Below are 18,479 nucleotides of genomic sequence, written 5' to 3'. Positions count from 1 at the left end.
AAAGTACCTTCACTATTGCATTAGGTGTTTTTATTCTCTTCACTATGGAGTGCTGTTTGTATTCAATGTAGAACAGTTTGTCAAGTCAACTAAGTATGTGTCTGCTGTAGAAAAGGCAACAGGATCTGGTGTTTCTGTAGTGCATTGCAGTCTGTGAACTACTTGGACGTTTTGATTGCCAAGTTGTTGTTTGCACTGTTCTAATTTATGAAAACATAGACTTCAGTTTTAAGTTCACAGGGAAAAATATAGAAAAGATTTCACAGGGGAAAAGTTTTTAATAATATGTGATTTAAATGCTCAGTTGAATTCATCTAAAGAAGTTTTTCAACAGTAGCTTTGTTCCTGTAAGGATTTTTTTTAAATAATAACAGAATTATCTAGGGCTGCTCAAGATTAATGTTAATTCAGTGTCCAAAAATGCAAGTGTACTTCTGAGTGCATTTGTCTAAATCGATATTTCTGTAGTGGGAGATCCAGATCTTCTATTTTGTGACCATGTTTGTCTAGGTCAGTTGGGGATGTAGCTGGCATATCTGTGACAGCTGCTGCAGCAAGGACATATAACACAAGACCTCTGAGAGACCTAAAACCTTCCAGGCAGCAGCTGTCAATGAGGTGGATCCAGGGTAAAGCCAGTGGAGTCTGGAGAGTAATGCAACTCAGAGAAGGCAGAGTCATAGGTATGAGTTCAGTTGTGCACATAAAAAGCCCCTGGTGCACTTGAAGTGCATTAGTGTCTGAACCATCCTCAGGGAGCTGAAATATATGACATAAGTCCTGTGGAAAGACAATGCCTTTCTGGAGTGGGAGTAGACAAGATACCATTGAGTATTTCAAATATGACCAAATGTCTGTGTGTGGGTAGTGGAATTCAACTCCTGGTGTCTGGTCAGCTCAATCAATCAATCAGAATCAATTCTCCATCAATTGTGCAGACGAGATTTCTGTTAAATGTGATACAAGCTTGGTTGCCTCCAGGAATTTATTTCAAATGAATCCTCCCTTATATTACATACACACACACACACACACATACATATATATATATATATATATATATATATATATATATATATTTGTACACAAATACACTTATATTGCTAAATTGGAGGAGAAATTCCTTTTCTCATACTTCAGAATGTAGGCAAAAATTAGATATTAGATTTTTTTCTTCTCTGATATTTGATAACATGAACAGGTAATAGACACAGTTAACATTAACATGAAATTCTAACTGTCACTGGTGGCAATTTAGAGTGAAACATTGTGTTGCTAAAGCATGATTTTGGAGATTACTTTCATATGTTTTTTGCTCGTAGGCAATATACAGAGAATTCAGCATATTGTGTGAATGTGTGTACATTTAAACTGAAAGACATTTTCTGGACTATTTTCCTTATTATTGTAGTACCAAAAAAATGATGTGCTCATTAGGTTTTATTAATTTTACAATATGATAGTTAATAGAAGCCATATTTTTCATTCAAACATTTTGTTACCCTGACTTCAACATCTGCTTGCTATAAAACAGTGCTTCATTCTGCGTCTGTAATCAAATTCAGAACAGTAACAAACAGGCTGTCTTTGAAGGAAATTTTTGTTGGAGCTTTCCTGGTTTTTTACAATATTCATTTTGGGAAGGAATGTGGAAAAAACATGGCTTGAAACCCAGATGCTCCCTATTGTTGCTTCAAGTCCAGCTTTTAGAATTTTAAGTTAATTAGTGACAGATTATTTTATGTGTGTGTGTGTGTGTGTGTGTGTGTGTGTATCTATAAACATATATGTCTTTGCCTGTTTAAATGTGCTTTTATTTCTGGAATTATTCAAATTTTCAGAATACTTTAGTATCATACATACTTTGATAAATATTTGATCATTTGTGGTACTGCTGTATTCTGAAGTAGTTTGAAATATTTTTTCATACTATTATTTATACTAACAATTAGGCAGTAAGTCTGTTATTGTTTTATGCATCTTTTTCTACCAGAAATTGCTGTTCTGAGTGAAAAGAAAATTTTCTCTCATCTCTTTTTGCAAACTGTTTGATATCTGTCAGACACAACATGAGGAAATACTGGATTGATGACACTTCTTAATGTGTCTTAAATTATTCAGAGATGTTTGTTTGGTGAAGTCTCAATGAGTATTGGTTTGAAATTTTATTTAGATTAAAATGTTATTTACTATTTAAAATAATTCTTTTATTATGCAAAAAAGATTGTTTTCTTAAGACATTTTTTATTTTAAAGGGAGAAGTTGGGCAGCCTGGATCTCCAGGCCTAGAAGGACATAGAGGAGAGCCTGTAAGTGGTTAAATTGCTGACATATCCTTATGTACTGATTTGTTAGTTTTGTTTGGTTTAGTATTTTTTTTTTTTTTAGTTAATAGCTAATATACTTCATGTTTAATTTATGTTTATTTGGATTGGTTGATATGTCCATTTTTTAAAAAGTGCTTGTTTATTTTCTGGTGTTCATCTTTAAATTTGATTTAATTAAAAGAAATAAACAAACCCTTAAAGTCAAAGATGCCTTAACAGAAAAGATTCTTCACCATATTGCTGTTGTATATACTTATATATATATGTGTGTGTGTGTGTGTATGGCATAAAATTGTCTCATTATTGATTTCTGTCCTGTTTCTACTGTTGTAGTATAGTTAGATATTAATAATTACTTACTTGAGGAAGGATTCTGGATGGGTATGACTCTCATTTCTGCTACATGATGTATCTTCTTTCAGATACTTGTTAATCATACTTTTAAAGTATTTTTCACTATGTACCACTGTCTTCCCTTTGCCCAGTTTTACCGACCTTTTACTTCCTTTCATCTTCTTTCACCACCATATTTTCTGCATCTCTGTTCTTGCTTAGCTGGGGACCATGCTGCTTCATTTTTGCTTTGCTTGTTTCCAAAGACATTGTTCCTCTACAAGTATTTGGGCAGCTCATTTTACCTCCTCTTAATATCTGATAGTTGGGCTTGTCCTCCTTGTTTCCTGGTTTGGCTCTTCCAGGCCAGCAGACTGCTTGAAGCACAGGAGCCAAGGTTGCAGCTTTGAGTGCTCAGAGACAGCCAGCTGTCTTCAAACCATCAGCAGTTCTTCTGCAGGCCAAGAGCAGTAAACAGAGCTCAGTTGGTGGAGCATTGCCTTACAGATTTTCTGAATTACATTTTGAATTGTAAGACAAGGAGATACAGCTTTATACAGTGAGAAATTTTGTGATATTGAATGTAACGGGAGGCAGTCTGAGTCACATGGTGCTGAAATCTGATAGAAAGTTTTGATTGTAAGGAGATGGAAATAAGGAGTTGAAAACTTCCAGCTGAAAAATTCTGAAAGTTTTTAATTTAATTTTTTTCCATTCACCAAAACCTTCTAAAATATTTTGAGTAGACTGCATAACACTGAGAAATCATGCCCAAGAGACTTTCTTCTCACTTATCTGACTTAAGTGAAAAACACACATAATTCCTCCCTTCGCTTTACTTTTTCCTCTCTTTCTCCCCCAAACAACTTGACATGTTTTAACCTTTTACAGTCTGTGGTGTCTTCATATGTAAGAAAGACTAAAAATGAATGTTAATTAAATATAAAATACAAGTGACAGGATTTTGGTATATTGTAAGTTGGTACACCGTAACAAATGTGCTGAGATAAAAATGAGTTCTATTATTGTCCCAAGCCTCTTCATTTTTGGAAACGTTAGTTGGTCATTGTGATTTTTTAAAAAATTAATCTAAAAAATGGAAGGGAAAGGGCATTTCTGACCTAGAAAAAACTAAATATTTAATACTTTAACAGCTCTCCTTTTAGTGTGATGGCATTTGTTAAGTATGAACTATATGTATCTACTAATGAAGTATATCTTGATTTGAAGTTAATGTAAATGCTTCATGATTACAACATTTTAAACAGACGTGTAAACTCATCTCTAAATTCCCATAATTTTGCCTTAAAGGGATATGAAGTGGTAGATTTAAGATGTTAAAAATACTAAGTCTTTTAAAATCACTGCAAAATACTATAGAGGGAGACTTCCAAAATATAAATAAATAAAAAAAAATTAAACAATCTTAATAGAGAAAGCTGAATTTCATTGTATGCTTCATTTATAATCAGTGGAGGTTCTGAAGATTAGAAAGTCTACACGGTCACCACGAAATTGCCTCTAGGTCACCATTAGGGAATGTAAGACACTGAATGATCCCTGCTCATCTGCCTCTACTGCTGATTTAGCACCATCCTGCATGAGTAAACACAGTGCTCCCATCTATTTAGGGCCTGGAGGAGGAGCAAAGAGCAGAGCAGTTCAGTGCAGAAATGTGGTGGAAATGTGTTTGGGTTGTAGAAAATGAAAACTATCCTCAGCTGTGAGATATATGGGTTCCTCTATTCAAGTAGAGGGTAATTGGCTTTCCTTTCACCTATTGGAAAGTGAGCTGGATTTTGGGTGCTGTGAGTGATGTCTTGTGCAACTTACTGCTTGTGTTGTTTCTGTGGTTTCCCCAAAGTGCATTTGAAATATAATGTGTTAGTGCAATCTCTCAGCTCCCCTGCTGTGGAACTCAGTGTAAACTTCTCAGGTAGGATACTCTAATATAAGAGCACTGGTGTGGAAGGGAGGGACTGAACTGTGCTGTGCCATCCCTGGGACAGCCAAATAGGCAGCCTAAGCACAGGACAAGCCTTGGTGAAGCTGAAGCTGGATGACTTCAACACAGTTGAAGCTGGATGACTTTTTATCATTAACCAGCCACATGCAGCTGTGGCCCTGGGACAGCTCAGCATATTGTGTGGATACCCCCCCCCCCCCCCCCACAACATACAGGCAGACAGCCTTTGTTTCATTGAGCCACATTAGTGTTAGATATGGCTTAATTTGTTAAGTTGATGATTTTAAAAATAGTCATCTTATGATCTTTCTTGCTTTAACAAATAACAAGAACATGGTTGTGAAATGAATGCATCTTGAGACAACAAACATCTTAGGAGCAGCTGTCTAGAATGGAGAGCACAGGTGGACTCCCATTGCCTCTAGCCTTTGAGATGTGTGGTTATTTTCTGGACAGAGCACTTTCTGGTATATTAATACTGTTACTAATCCCCAAAGTTACAAACAGAAAAAGTAGGTTGTAACGATAAGTAAATGATTTCAAAAGATGTGTTTGATTTCCCTCGGTAGTACTATTTGGAGCTTCAGTTAACCAGACTCTCCCAGTTCTACCCACTCTGTAGTATGACATGTGAGAGTATGGACAGAATAATTTAGGATTTGGTAAAGGTAGTAATCAAGCTCATTTTCCTGATGACAAAAACAGGCCATGCTGTCACTTAAGTAGTTCAAGGGCTAGTCATCTATCTTGCTGATGACAGGCTGTTTTGATAAATACATTTTCTTGAGGAACAAAATGTCTATAGAATAAATCAAGATTTATTTGAGCTCAATTTCAGCCTGACTGTCCTTTTCAACACAGGTAAGGTTTTTCAGAATTGGGTTTCAGTCGAAGCTCCTTGTGTTTGCAATTATGCAGATGGGAACTCTAAAGTGAGTGCTTGTGGGTAAAGCTGGCAGGACATTTATAGCACTCTTCTAGGCCTAACATATGCTGTCCTGCCACAAGTAATATGTCTGAGCATTTGCAACTGCTCATGTTTACTCTCCAGAAATCATATTTTTCAGAAATACATCTGCAAACACTTAAAATGGTAGAGTTTTGTCTCAATATTCAGGTCACATTGCAAGACCTCAGATGTGGCCTTATTTGTGCCAGGGATAGAAGCATAACATGACTTTCAGCTTCTGACCTGATTCCCACTGTTGTACCTATACTCCTGGTTTGCACGTTGATCTTTCATAACTCCGTCAGGAATGCCAGATATAGATCAATTCATTCTCTGAAAATAAATGTGTGTTTTATGCTAGGAAATGGTAGCAGAATTCTTCTTGAAACATGTTCAAAATACACATGGTACAGAAGAAGTTGTATTGTCTTCATAATGCAGAAATCCTGAAAACAAAACTGGTATAGCCAGATATCCTGTATGTTTGGAAAGCAAATATAAAATTAATGTAATTCTACTGCATCTAATAGCTATGCTGATATGAATAGAAACAGGAAAAAAGGAAAGAACAGTCCTGACTTAGTAATAATAGTAATATGCAGACAAAGTTTGGCTTTTTTTTGTTGCTATTATTTTCCTCTCTGTGTCATGTAAAGTTTTGCTTGATGCTCCTTATGTTGATGTTTTGTTGGTTTGTACCAATTTTAGGTACTAAGATGCCATTTACTCAACATTTGTATCTCGTATTGGAATTTACACACTGAGTTATAAAGTACTTAGGATAAAAGCAAACCTAAGACCTCTATTGTATATCTGTGCAGTAGACCTTGTGAAAAAAATTCCTTTCTGAAAGTATTACTTTATTTTTTATCCACCTAATCTGATTATTGTGTTTCTACTCTTAGTCTCTTCATAGTTTAAAGCATAAAGATCCTGTTGTATTTCCAGTGTTCAAAAGATCATGTGTTGTGTGAATTTATTACTTGTGGAAATATTCCATAGAGCACTAACTACTCTTTCAGATTTTATATCACCATAAATTATGCCCTGCTATAAAATAACACTGTCTTTGTAAGTAGTCTGTAAAGAAGAAATTATTTCCTGTCAGATTTTTAAGAGAAAAGTGATCAGGAGACTCAACAAAGTGGTTGGTGTGAATCTATCAGAAGTATTAATTTCTGATCTGACTTTCATGGTTTTGTACTTGTCTGAGATGCCTTATAGTAGGACGTGAGTTCTGATGGCCTGCATTTCAAAGGCACCAGCATTACAGTCATAAGCAAAGTAAAGACTAACATTTTCTCTGCAAATGACATCTTGCGGGTCTCAAAAGAGCATCTATTTCTTTCTGAAAATTTGGACTTCTATCTGTAAATAAAAAAATGAAATTGCTATTTGGGTGGGATGACTTTTTAATACATAAATAGCTGATAGTGTTGGTTTTTGTAGGCATTTGCCATGCATCATTATTTCTTTACAAGTAGGTTTGGTTAGGTGAATGCACTTTTTGGTATCGTTTCTTTATTCCTTCTTCTAATATCTAAATTGTTGAAGTACACAGGGCAGAGTTTTGCTGATGACATTCTGAGTGCTTGAGCTACGTAGCAGATGTTGTTAGTTTTGTTCTCACTAGAGAAAGGGGGAGATGGCAGCTTTGACTGCAATCATTTGTTAATTACGTAGTGCTGTAAGCTCAAACACGCTGTTTACACTGAATGCAGGTTTTTCTGTCAAGTATAACTTCTAGGTAGCTGTATGTATTTTGAGCAGACTTTATTTTCAGCCTAGGTTATCTTCATTCTGACTGACAAGTTATTTTAACTAAATTAATTCCATACTATAATTACAGAAGAGTTAATTGCTGTTAAGAAGTTAAATATGAGAATAATGCTGTAATGAAAAAGGTAATTAAATCTCTTCTGGAACTTCAGGCCGGCTAATGTGAATTACTTTATTATTCCCAGTTGGCAAAGATGTTACAAGACACGACAACATAGTTGCTGATCCAAAGCGTATTCAAGTCAATGGAAAGATTCCCATTGAATTCAGCCTGGACAGGGGCCACAATAAATGCTGTAATAAACTTGGACCCACTAACCTAATGTAGCTTGGAAAATAATGCCTGCTTGTCTAAGTTGTAAAGCTAACAGTTCTCTCCCAACTAATTCACACTTTCTGCCTGTTCATCATGTTTTCTAATTTTTAAATTTATTTTCTCATAGAGTGCAATTCTATTAATATATTATTTTTCTATAATTATAATACCTTTTTGTCCTGATTTTGTCTACTGAGTATTGGGGATATATTTTTTATTATTTTTTTTAACTAATGCCATTTAAAATTTGATAATTTTGGAAAATCGTGTAGAGAAGACATGGCATGCCCTGCTAACATTTCTTTAAGACTGTTTTATAATGCAGTGTTAACAAAGGGAAATTCTTAAAAGTTGTAAGGAAATATGAAAGGAGCTCTAGTTGTAAGCCCATTGTGGACTTGAATGGCACATGCTATAAATAGTTATATATGGTACTCAGGGTGCTCTGTTTTCTGCTTGTATGCTGTAGTGACCTTTTTATGGCTATCCACATTTTTTACTAATTCATATGCTGATACAAGTTAGACACCAGCATTCCTCTCTTACTGCTGCTGTTTTGTGAACATAGAAATAGAAATATCTCTAGCAAATGTGTTGTAACAATTTAAAATCTTTCTACTGACTTGATGAGCTCTGTTCTAATAAACAGGTGCTTATAATTTGTTAAAATCTCTTTTAATAATTTGTTAATATTTTATAAACTGAGAATGAGTGTTAAAACAGTATGATTCAGAAAGAATTGTTCTGCATTGAGGACACTTGAAGGCAGCTTTGTTAAAGGGTGCAGTAACTGGCTTCTAAGCACACAATTAGGAGTAGTGATGATTTATTTGAATTCCATGGCTAATTCCAATGAGCTAGACCTGTTTATACACAAGACCACAGGCTCTTCTGAAGAGTCTGATTTCTCCAATGCATTAAAATAATAGGGGGTATTTTTGGAAACGATCACATAGAGATTTTAAGCTCGATATTTTTCATCTTGGTTATTGGTACTAGAAAGTGAACTTTAATTGCTAGATGAAGTGCTTTGGCATGAGCTTATTCTGTCTAGAGTAAGACACATGTTGTTCCACCTGTGTTTTTTCCCCCTGAGGGAATGATGATCTGTATCTTGAGCCTTTAGCTGTCATATTTTCAGTTTGGCTTAGAGGGAGTCTAGGGATCTGTTTTGAAACTAACAGTGAATTTATTTGATGGTATGGATGTATTCATTACACATCCAACATGTAATGAATGGTAATATTCCCCTTGTAGTATTCATGGTAATATTCCCCAAAAGTACTTATAAATGTTTGCCTATTTAAATGCTTGGGCATTTAGGAAATTGCAGAGACTGTGTTATGCATATGCTTGCAAACATCACTGCCTTTTTTCTCAGTAGCAGAAACTGTATTTTCTTGGCATTAATATTGCAGTGGGTTTTTCCATAGAAATTGGGTCTTTTGGTATTTTAACATTATAGCTATGCAATATGATGATGTGTTTTTAAGTAAGAAATCATCGGTTTACTACAACTGATCTTTCAAAATCATTTCTGATTAATTGTTTTTGTTCCTTTGAGCAAATGATGTACTGATATATTTCAAGTATATTACTTAAAGTACTATTTCTTGGAAAAAAAAGACATTCTAAAAAATCACTGGACTTGATCAAATATACAATTTTGAGAAGTTGAATGGACACATCCATACAACTTTAAATTGATCCTGTATTCTTTATCGGAAATTTCTTTATTCTCAAGTATCAGTTAAAAGTGGAGTTGTTGAATTAGCTTAAATTAAAGAATTAAATCAATACAGTGTGTGTGTGGGCCTGTAACTGGTTAGTTCAACCTGCTGAAAATAACTAATAAAGATCCTGAAAGTTAAATGGTACAATGGATTACCATTGTACTTATGGAATACCATAAGTATACCCAAGTGCTCAACATTCCCTTCCTTGGACATGTGATATTTAAAGAAGGACTCATTTGCATTCTTTTGGATCCACCTGATGCCAGCAGTAATATTTCGAGCATTCCTGGATGTGTGTGCTAATTTCATTCAGCTAAGAGGGGCTTTTCTGATGGAGGAAAAGCTTGAAGAGAATGTTTGTACTGGTTTTTATTGTATATTGGTCTGGCATCTGACCTGTTAGTGCCAGGAAAGTTGATGTTTATACTTCTAGTAATCATTGTTTCACATATGCTGATTAATTTTAAAGGATAACATCTTCTTTTATTCTTGCCATACAATTTTCTTAACATTTTTTGACTTAGGTAAATATCTGATGGAATTTCTAGTGACTCTGGAGACCAACAGAAACTTCCCCCAGCTAATTGCTATACTTAGAAACCAAACATAGAGAGTAGAGTATGAATGAGGAAGACACTGAGTTACAATGTAGCAGACATAAAATGTATATTATTTCAGTTGGTTTCGTTTGCACATTGCTGTTCAATTCTATGCTTCACAACATGTTTATGGTAAGTTACTTAACCACAAATAGAAAGATGTTTACAAGAAGGAGGTTTGACTTGCTTACCTCTGATCCAACTTCAACAGAGTAGTAATAGTGTAGCTAGTTTTCTTGTTAGTCATCCTTCTTCAACATGGGAGAAGACAGAGAAAAAAATTGTCGTACCTGAGTCCTCAGAAGGTCTGATTAGAGCTTCCTTGAGAAGTGTGGTCAGGGTGGTGATACAAAGCACTCCAGCTGTATCTACCTCCAAGTGCTGTGTCAGGTATCAGATCTACAGCCTGCATTCTGGGAATTACCCAGAATGGTTTTCATTTCACCTCATATAGTCAAGTATGAGTCTATATTTAGTCTGTTTTTTGATATGATTTTTTTCTACAGTGAAACTGGAGTCTGCATTCAACTCATCATTAAATACGCATCTCAAATAGAAGGGGTAATTTTTGTTTTACCTGTTTTAGACAGTTTAGATATTTGGATTAATTAAAGTTATTTTAGTTGAAGCCCTGCAGAAAAGACACAAGAGAAAAACAAACAACTTGTAGCAGGGCTTCTTTGTTAGTTTTGTGTTCAAGTGGTGGTTGGGCTGTAACTTCTGTGTGACCTTCTTGATCAATAGCACTGCATTATTCCTGTCCACAAAGAGCTTTAAACATGAAATTGAGAACCTGATACTCAAGCGCAGACACTGAAGTAAATATAGTTTTAGAAAATTTGGGGAAATTTGTCACAGTAAGCATTTTCTTTTTTTTAATCCTTCCATACTAAAATTACTGTGAATTGAAGCTATGGAAAGTTTTGTCGGAATACAGTCTGGTTTCTGATCCATAACATAACAAAACAGAATTAAACAAAACACCATGATCTTTAATCACAGTGAATTTAAATCAATTTGCAAGATATAACTAATATATCTGCTAATATTATTAAACCATTTTAAAAAGCAACCTTTGCCTCTTACTGTGCAAATTAGTTTTTGCTAGAGTAGTAAGTTTTAGTAATCAAATTTAGCCTTAATGATTGCTGAGGGAGTCAAGGTGTCACTTTCTTTCTTTGTGCTCTGGAAGGGTTTGGTCCCAGCCTTTGTTCCAATTTTTCTTAGCTATTTCTTATACAGGTAACAACTGCCAAACAGACTTGGACTAAAAGAAATGTCACAGAACTTTTTCTTTGGGAATGGATAGGGCTGTATAGAAAATTATTTATTTTTTTTTCACCTATTATTTACTGCCAGATTCTCTCTGTCAGAGCTTTGGGACTTTCTTAGCCAAAAATTCAGGCTGACCCATCCTGCTTAATAGCCAGCAATGGACCAGTTCTGTAGGAATTTTACAATCCCTTTTGGAACACAGTTTTACTGGTTTTTTTGCTGTGTTCTGTGATCAGTTTCTCAGAATCCACCATATTAAAAAAAAAAAACACGCAAAAAACAAAAAAGCATGATTTGTTGTTAAACTTACTCACTGCTAATTTAACTGACTGGTTCCTTACTATGGGACAAAAAAATGAGGCTGAAAACTCTGTCCATCTGCATCAGGGTGACCTGTGAGGACAGAGCTCTTTGGTTCTGTGTTGGGTGTAAGGAGCAGAGCAGCAGCCAGTGCCCTTTGGGGAGGCTCTGCTGGCCTCAGCCTGCCCTGTCTTATGTGTGCAAGCTGCCCAAGTGCTGCAACCCTCAAATTTTTTTCTCCGCAAGGAAAAGTGGTGGGGAAATTTTAAAGCATTTTGAAGGCTTGTAAGTGCTGGAGTATCAGTGTGTTTAAATGTCAGACCTTAGAAGTCTGTAAGATTTCTGACTGATTGGAGGTTGGTTTTCAGTCTCTAAGGCTGGTGCTGGCACGATAGGCAGAGGGAGGGCACGTGGTGTCACCTGCAGGGCTGGGAGTTCAATTTTGTCTGCCCACCTTTGGATCCATGAAGATTTGGCAGGTCTGATGATCTTATACTTTTGAGGGATGTTTACAAGAAACAAGAGTGGCACCAGTTTCATCCTGTGACAAGATTATATACAGTGTTTTCATTTTCTATTAGCATTTCCAGCTTTTAGATTATAGTTTTCCAAGGTCCGTGTTGTTGGCAATGCAATAGGGGTCACTCTGTTCCACATTTAACATGTGTGTTTTATTGCTAATAACTGATTTGCCAAAAAAGTGTTTGAAAACAGTGGTCTTATAACTACAAAGATCTTGGTAAAGCTTTTTCCTTTCCTGAATTTAATTAAAAGCTGCTCTGCTAGTATGGTGGATAGTCATTATGTCTGTGGGAATGCTTCTTTGCATGTAGCCTTTTTTATTTTCTTTCATCAATTGAAGCTATTCAGTAATAGCATATTCTGCTTCATTGAATTTCTTTTCCAGTTTTGTACATTATTCCAATTTGGTTTGTCTCTTTCATTTTATTAGGATTATGAAGGATTTGCTATAATCTTTTAAAAAGTGTTTTGGTTGTTGTACTTTCATCCAAATTATGGCTTGGATTGTACTTTTTTGCATGTCTCCAGTAAATCTCTTATGCATCATCAAGTAGGCTTTTTCAAGTAAGTATCAGTAATACATGAAGAGTTGTGTTTTCCTGGTGTTTAAAGAGATCATGGGAATATGTGGAGAGATAGATACATAGATAGATAGATAGATAGATAGATAGATAGATAGATAGATAGATAGATCTTTTTGGTGTATCTTGTTCTATTGCTGCAATTTATGTAAGACCCCTTAGGGTCTTCCCAGAATCAGAATTGCAAGGAAGGAACCATTTGATTGAAACATAAATCAGAAAACCCATATATGCTAGAAAACCATCTTTTTATCAGAAGAAAATAAGATAATAAAGACAATTATACTGAAGTTCTTCTCTACATCTGCTTGGGGAATTGACTGCAAAGCAGTTTGATCATAAAAGAAGAGCTTTTGGAAATACTATTTAATTTCACATCTTCCAGGGAAGAGGTAAAATTTTATGATTATGGATATGTTACCGGTAGCCTAGAAATTCCTACTTTAATAGGGAAAATAGTACTTTCCATAGCAGGGTGTCCTGTCCTACCAGGCACTGAAGAAATGGGAAATATTGAAGACAGTAGCAGAAAATAAAGAATAGAAGTGAGCTAATATATACTCATTTTAAGACTAAAATAGGCTTTGTTTTGTTCTAAAAAAATAGGTCTTCTGCATGGTTTCTTCTGATGTTTGCAAGCATAAAGTTAACCATGAGTGGGATGCAAGTAATCCTGGTACTAGCTAGAAAAAGTAGGAAATATTTTGAAAAATCTAGCTTATGTCTTAAGTAAAAATGCTTACATCTAGTTAAACTCTATATAAAGCCCCAGGCAATTTCCTTAATGGATTTTTTTGTGGGACTGCATGGAAGAAAGTCCATCTGTTTAATATAATCCAAACCAAAAATAGATACCTCATGATTAATGAAAACTACAAGAAAATTTTTCCAGAGATTGTGAAAACATTTTCCTCTTACAGTTAAATCCATTCTATTACAGTTAAATCCATTTTATTTGCCAGATATTATCAAAGAATGGATGATTTATTTGAATTGCTGAAACTGGAATAAAATAAAATATTTATGCAGAATTTTATAACCGTCATAATTGAGGTTCATCATCACAACAGAAACAAATTAATGCTTTTGGGTGTTCTGAAGTCCCAGCTGTGCAGGCTGCAGCCAAGGAAGAGTGCATCCAGGGATTTGGTTGCATACCAAGATGAGCTTCATTTTGCAATGATAGTGAGGCAGAAGTAGACATCAAGGTGTGTGGGATTTGGCTGCCTGGGCATGGCCACCAAGAGCCATTGGAGTTGTCTGAGGACAGCTGCAGCGTCTGGCATGCACAACACAGTTTTTAGAGCAGAGTGACATCTATTTCAAAGGGTGGATCTTCTATCCCACAGCACTGTCAGTGACACTAGAGATTACTTCAATTTTCTACATGGCATTCATGTGTCACTTTAGGTCCTGGGGTTGCCCTGCAAAGCCTTCCCAGGCCTAACCAGACCTTAGAAAGCTGACAGGCTTCTAGGTAGGCATAGGTGAGAAAGGGTAGAAGAAAAATAATTAAACAAGCAAGAGAGGCTGAATGAAAAATACAGACAGCAGTCCTTACCCAATCTCCAAAAATCTTGGTTAGCTGCCAGGCAGGTACATGATAACATTGGTTTCTACACACAAACTCAGCAGTACGTGATAAAACTGCAGTTGAGAATTTTTAGAATAAACATGATTTTAAACCAAGGAATTAGATTTCCTACTATCTCACTGGCTTTACATTTCATGTGATTATAGTACTTGCTGATTAAGGCTAAAATAATGAATATTACAGGCTTTTATGGGGTAAGGGAAGACTTCCCATTTAAGGGAAAATTTCAAATCATGGAGGAAGGCATTGGAATGAAGTGAAGGTATTTGATGAATTCATATTGATTATGCTGAAAGGACTGAGGCAGTACTTGCGATTAATTTAATTTTTAAATACGAAGGAATACTGAGTAAACCTTACATGAAGCTTGATGTGAAAGGAAAAGGGGAACAAGTTAACTGATTCAGAAGTATAGAAATTCTCCAACTCATACAAGGACAGAAATCAGTAAAGCACAATAGCTGGTTTGATTTTTAGATATACTGGCTAGAAATGTAATGCTACTTTCTGTTGGTAGTATAACTGCATATGTGATATATACAAACCATTTAACATGCTTGCATTTTATGGAAAGACAAGGAAAAAGAAACTTTAGAATTGCAACTCCTTTTCATATTTTACATGAACAAAATGTGCTTGATAGCTTTGAAAAGGACATCCCCAAAGGCAGTTGTTTTTTGTTTTGTTTTTTTTTTATAGGCCAGTGAATCATGAGCTATCTCACAGAACTGATTCTATTACTCCCAGTGGGTGGCAGTTTTCCCATTTGTAGCAGTTCCAAACATTGTTTTTCCCTTAGTGTCAGAAAAATTGCATGATGAATGTGTTTCATATTAAGTTTTGATTAAACGCAGGCATTTTTGATAATTTTAGTTGCAATATAATCTTTAAAAAAATAATTGTCTTACAAATGGAGCAAAACTAATTGCTTTGCCTCATACTTTAAAGTTAGAATGCATTTTTTGATAATTAAGGTGAGGTTTCTTTGACAGTTTAGTTAGTGTTATGTCATCTTATTGAACATAACTTCCTATTCAAAATGTTTTATTACTCTTGGGACTGAAAAAAAAAAAGATGCTCTGATTCTAAGGATTTGTATTGCGAATGAAATTTCTGTTTGGGAGCAAGACACATTTGCAAAGCTTGATTTGGCTTTTGACTTAGAAGTCAGGCAAGAAACTCTTGATAGCTAAACTACCTTTTAGATATCAAGATGCTCTGTCTTCTGAGAAAGTGCAGATAATTCCAATTGGCATAACCAGAGGTTATCCATGTAAATGCAAGTAATAAATTGAGATAGATAATGACAAGGCAACCAATCCTAATTTTTTAGGTATTCTGGGTCTGATCCTACAGAAATTAGTCTTTGTAATTACTTAACCATGGAAGCTACACAGAAAAATAACTCATTCTTTATGACTAAATTAGCAACTTCATTCTCCTTTTGTGCCAACCTACATGTGGAGAGTAATGAAAATCTCCACCCCATGTACTCTGGAAATCACTCACATCAGAATAAGTGATATATTAATTCTTAGCTGAGTGAATGTTAATGAGCCATAAGAATTTTTAGGATCTAGACCAGCTCTCACTGACTAAAGGACATACCTCAGTAGTGCAGAATCAGTAAGAAAGGGAAAAAAAGGTGGAGGGGGGTGGGGAAAGGAAGGAAATATAACTTAGTTTTACAATTGTTGTTCTTGGAGTTTAATCTTTCTTTGCCACTGATATAAAATTAAATGTTGTGTACTAGCAATTTATTTTGACCAAGAAATATCAACACAACTCAGCAGGACATTGTGTTTCTTCTTCTACAAATGCTTTTATCATGGTAAATAATTTGTTGGGTGTGCAGCTGTCTTCTCTGAGCCCTCCAAATTGCTTAGAAATGTAACTGGAAATCTCTGGTATATTCAGGACAAGAAGGTTGCTGCCTAGTGGTATTTTTTCAGCATATATTACATTCTGGTATATATACCAGATACAAACACTCATAATTTGGTTTTATATTTTACAGCTACTGAAATAAGTAAGTACATTATTAAATGTTGCAATTATATTAATTTTATTGACAAGCCATAGATAGGTCTGGAAGTTCCTAAATGTGGTGACAAACATGCCCTATTTTCCATCTCTGTATTTGTGCAAAAGTTTTAGGAAAATTTTAGACAAAAGTTAAGAGTTATGTAAGATAAAGTGAGTGGAAGTCTCAGTATGAGGCATTATTTTCAAGTTCTTTTTATTGCATTATATGATCTCTTCCTTTAATGATAAATACATTGTATTTTTGATGGTCTGTAAAATGCTCAGGATGCAATTGTTAACTCATATGCCATTGTCCAATGAACTGTTTCTGCTTGGTGGGGTCATTATTTGCTAAAAGCGGGTGTAAACTACAAAACAATGGAACTGTCCTTTGCACAGATGTAATCCATAGGGAAACTATTACATTCAAGTTATTTTTTCCCATAGAATTCATTTGTTTCAGTGGTGTTTAGAACAGTCTTCTTGTCTTCATGGAACATGTTATTTTCAATATTAGATTAAAATATAAAGTCTGTAAGCCAAATTCTTGCTGCAGATGAGTTATGGTACAAATAGGAACATTGTCTGTCCAACAAATTTGAATAGTTTTTACTTGAGAGAAAAAATAGACTGATTGATTGTAGACTTCTGCATTAAGCATTTACAGTGTTCTGTTTTAACAGAATCTGAATCATGTTCAGTTAAATGATCACTGTTAGAAAAAGGTGAGATATACTGTAGAGCTGAATGAGCAATGATGCTGAGGAAATGGCAGAGATCTTCAAGTATTTATGAAGGTGGAAGCTAGTATTCATCAATAAAAACTATATCTGTCTCTTTAAAGCCACTGTTAGATAATACAATCTGTCATGCTGATGGTCTCATTGACCAGGGCTTTTGCTTTAACTTATGTGGGAAATCTTATAGATAATTTAAAGTGGCTTCTTTCCATGTGTCAGTCAGGGTTTTGGGGCAAGTCAAGAGCATGTGAGCCTGCTAAGCAGTAGAGGTGGACTCCTGCAACAAAAGTGGTGGGGAACAATTCAACATTAGTGTTTTACTGTATCCCTAGAGTAGTCTGCATGTTTCCAGCTGTTTCTCCTATGAGGTTTTCGTGCTTTGAGGGATTTTATTATTCTTGAGGGGGTTTGTTTTTTTTGTTGTTGTTGGGTTTTATTTTGGTTTTGTATTTTTTTTGTTGTATGTTATGTTATGTTATGTTATGTTATGTTATGTTATGTATGTTATGTTATGTTATGTTATGTTATGTTATGTTATGTTATGTTATGTTTGTCCCTGCCCATGTTTGCCCATGTCCATGCCCATGACCCAAATCATTTGGTCAAATGCTAAAAAATTAATGGTGAAATTATTCCATATATTTAAAAGGTTTTCTTTTTCTGTTTCAGGGAATTCCTGGAATTCCTGGAAATCAAGGAGCAAAAGGACAAAAGGTACTATTAGTTATTCAAAACACAGTTAAAACCTATACTATATATACCCATTCTGAGCTAAGACTTCAGGCTTAGAGAAGAGTTTTCATGGTAGGGATTTATGACATCAAATCATGCTGTAAAAGAATGGAGACAATTCATGTCATGTTTAAAAATCTCTTATTACATTTTTGTTTCAACTATTCCAGAAGGAATGAATAGTTTAATAGGAACCATGCTAGTTTCATAATACATTGAGAAACAATTTTAACTAACTAAATCTGCATAAAGAAGATATATAAAACATGTTAAGTATACATGCATTAGTCACAGCATTTTTCTCTTTATGTAAAAAATACAGGGTGAAATTGGACCACCAGGTCAACCAGGAGCAAAAGGGTCTCCAGGAGATACTGTAAGTTTCAAAATTGTGTTTTAAACAAATAATTGTGGTGTTTTCATTCTTTGCTTGTCATAAACAAACATGCAATGGCAAACACAGGAGCAAACTAACATTTGCAAGTTGGAAAGACAAGGCTATGCCTAATATAAGTTTTTAGCTCCGTGACATATTTGCAGTGTGGAAATTTTGGCTGAAAGCTGTGAAATGTTTTTTTTTTCTGTTACCCTTGCTGTTACTTTAAGCTTCTGAATATTTTGAAAAAAGGTGAGAGTACTTTTTTATTGGTTTTTGGATTTTGATGGTTCTTAAGAGATCATATTTTTCAGTTTAATGACTTGTCT

The 18,479-nt window shown here is 34.9% G+C and overlaps 1 protein-coding gene across 2 annotated transcripts in view; it reads left to right on the top strand.

The window, feature by feature from the left end:
* The window catches only part of COL21A1 (collagen type XXI alpha 1 chain), a 64,688-nt gene that overhangs the window by 30,417 nt on the left and 15,792 nt on the right, over window positions 1-18,479 (top strand). For both annotated transcript variants that reach the window (XM_062488558.1, XM_062488557.1), the window contains 3 exons: window positions 2,256-2,309; window positions 17,712-17,756; window positions 18,097-18,150. In XM_062488558.1, the coding sequence (XP_062344542.1) occupies window positions 2,256-2,309; window positions 17,712-17,756; window positions 18,097-18,150 (153 nt within the window). The remainder of the gene's footprint in view (window positions 1-2,255; window positions 2,310-17,711; window positions 17,757-18,096; window positions 18,151-18,479) is intronic.

This window comes from Cinclus cinclus, chromosome 3, assembly GCF_963662255.1.
Source record: "Cinclus cinclus chromosome 3, bCinCin1.1, whole genome shotgun sequence".
In the NCBI taxonomy this organism is placed as follows: domain Eukaryota; kingdom Metazoa; phylum Chordata; class Aves; order Passeriformes; family Cinclidae; genus Cinclus; species Cinclus cinclus.
The sequence above is the reverse complement of the archived record's forward strand: the minus strand, read 5'-3'. Positions and strand labels throughout refer to the sequence as shown.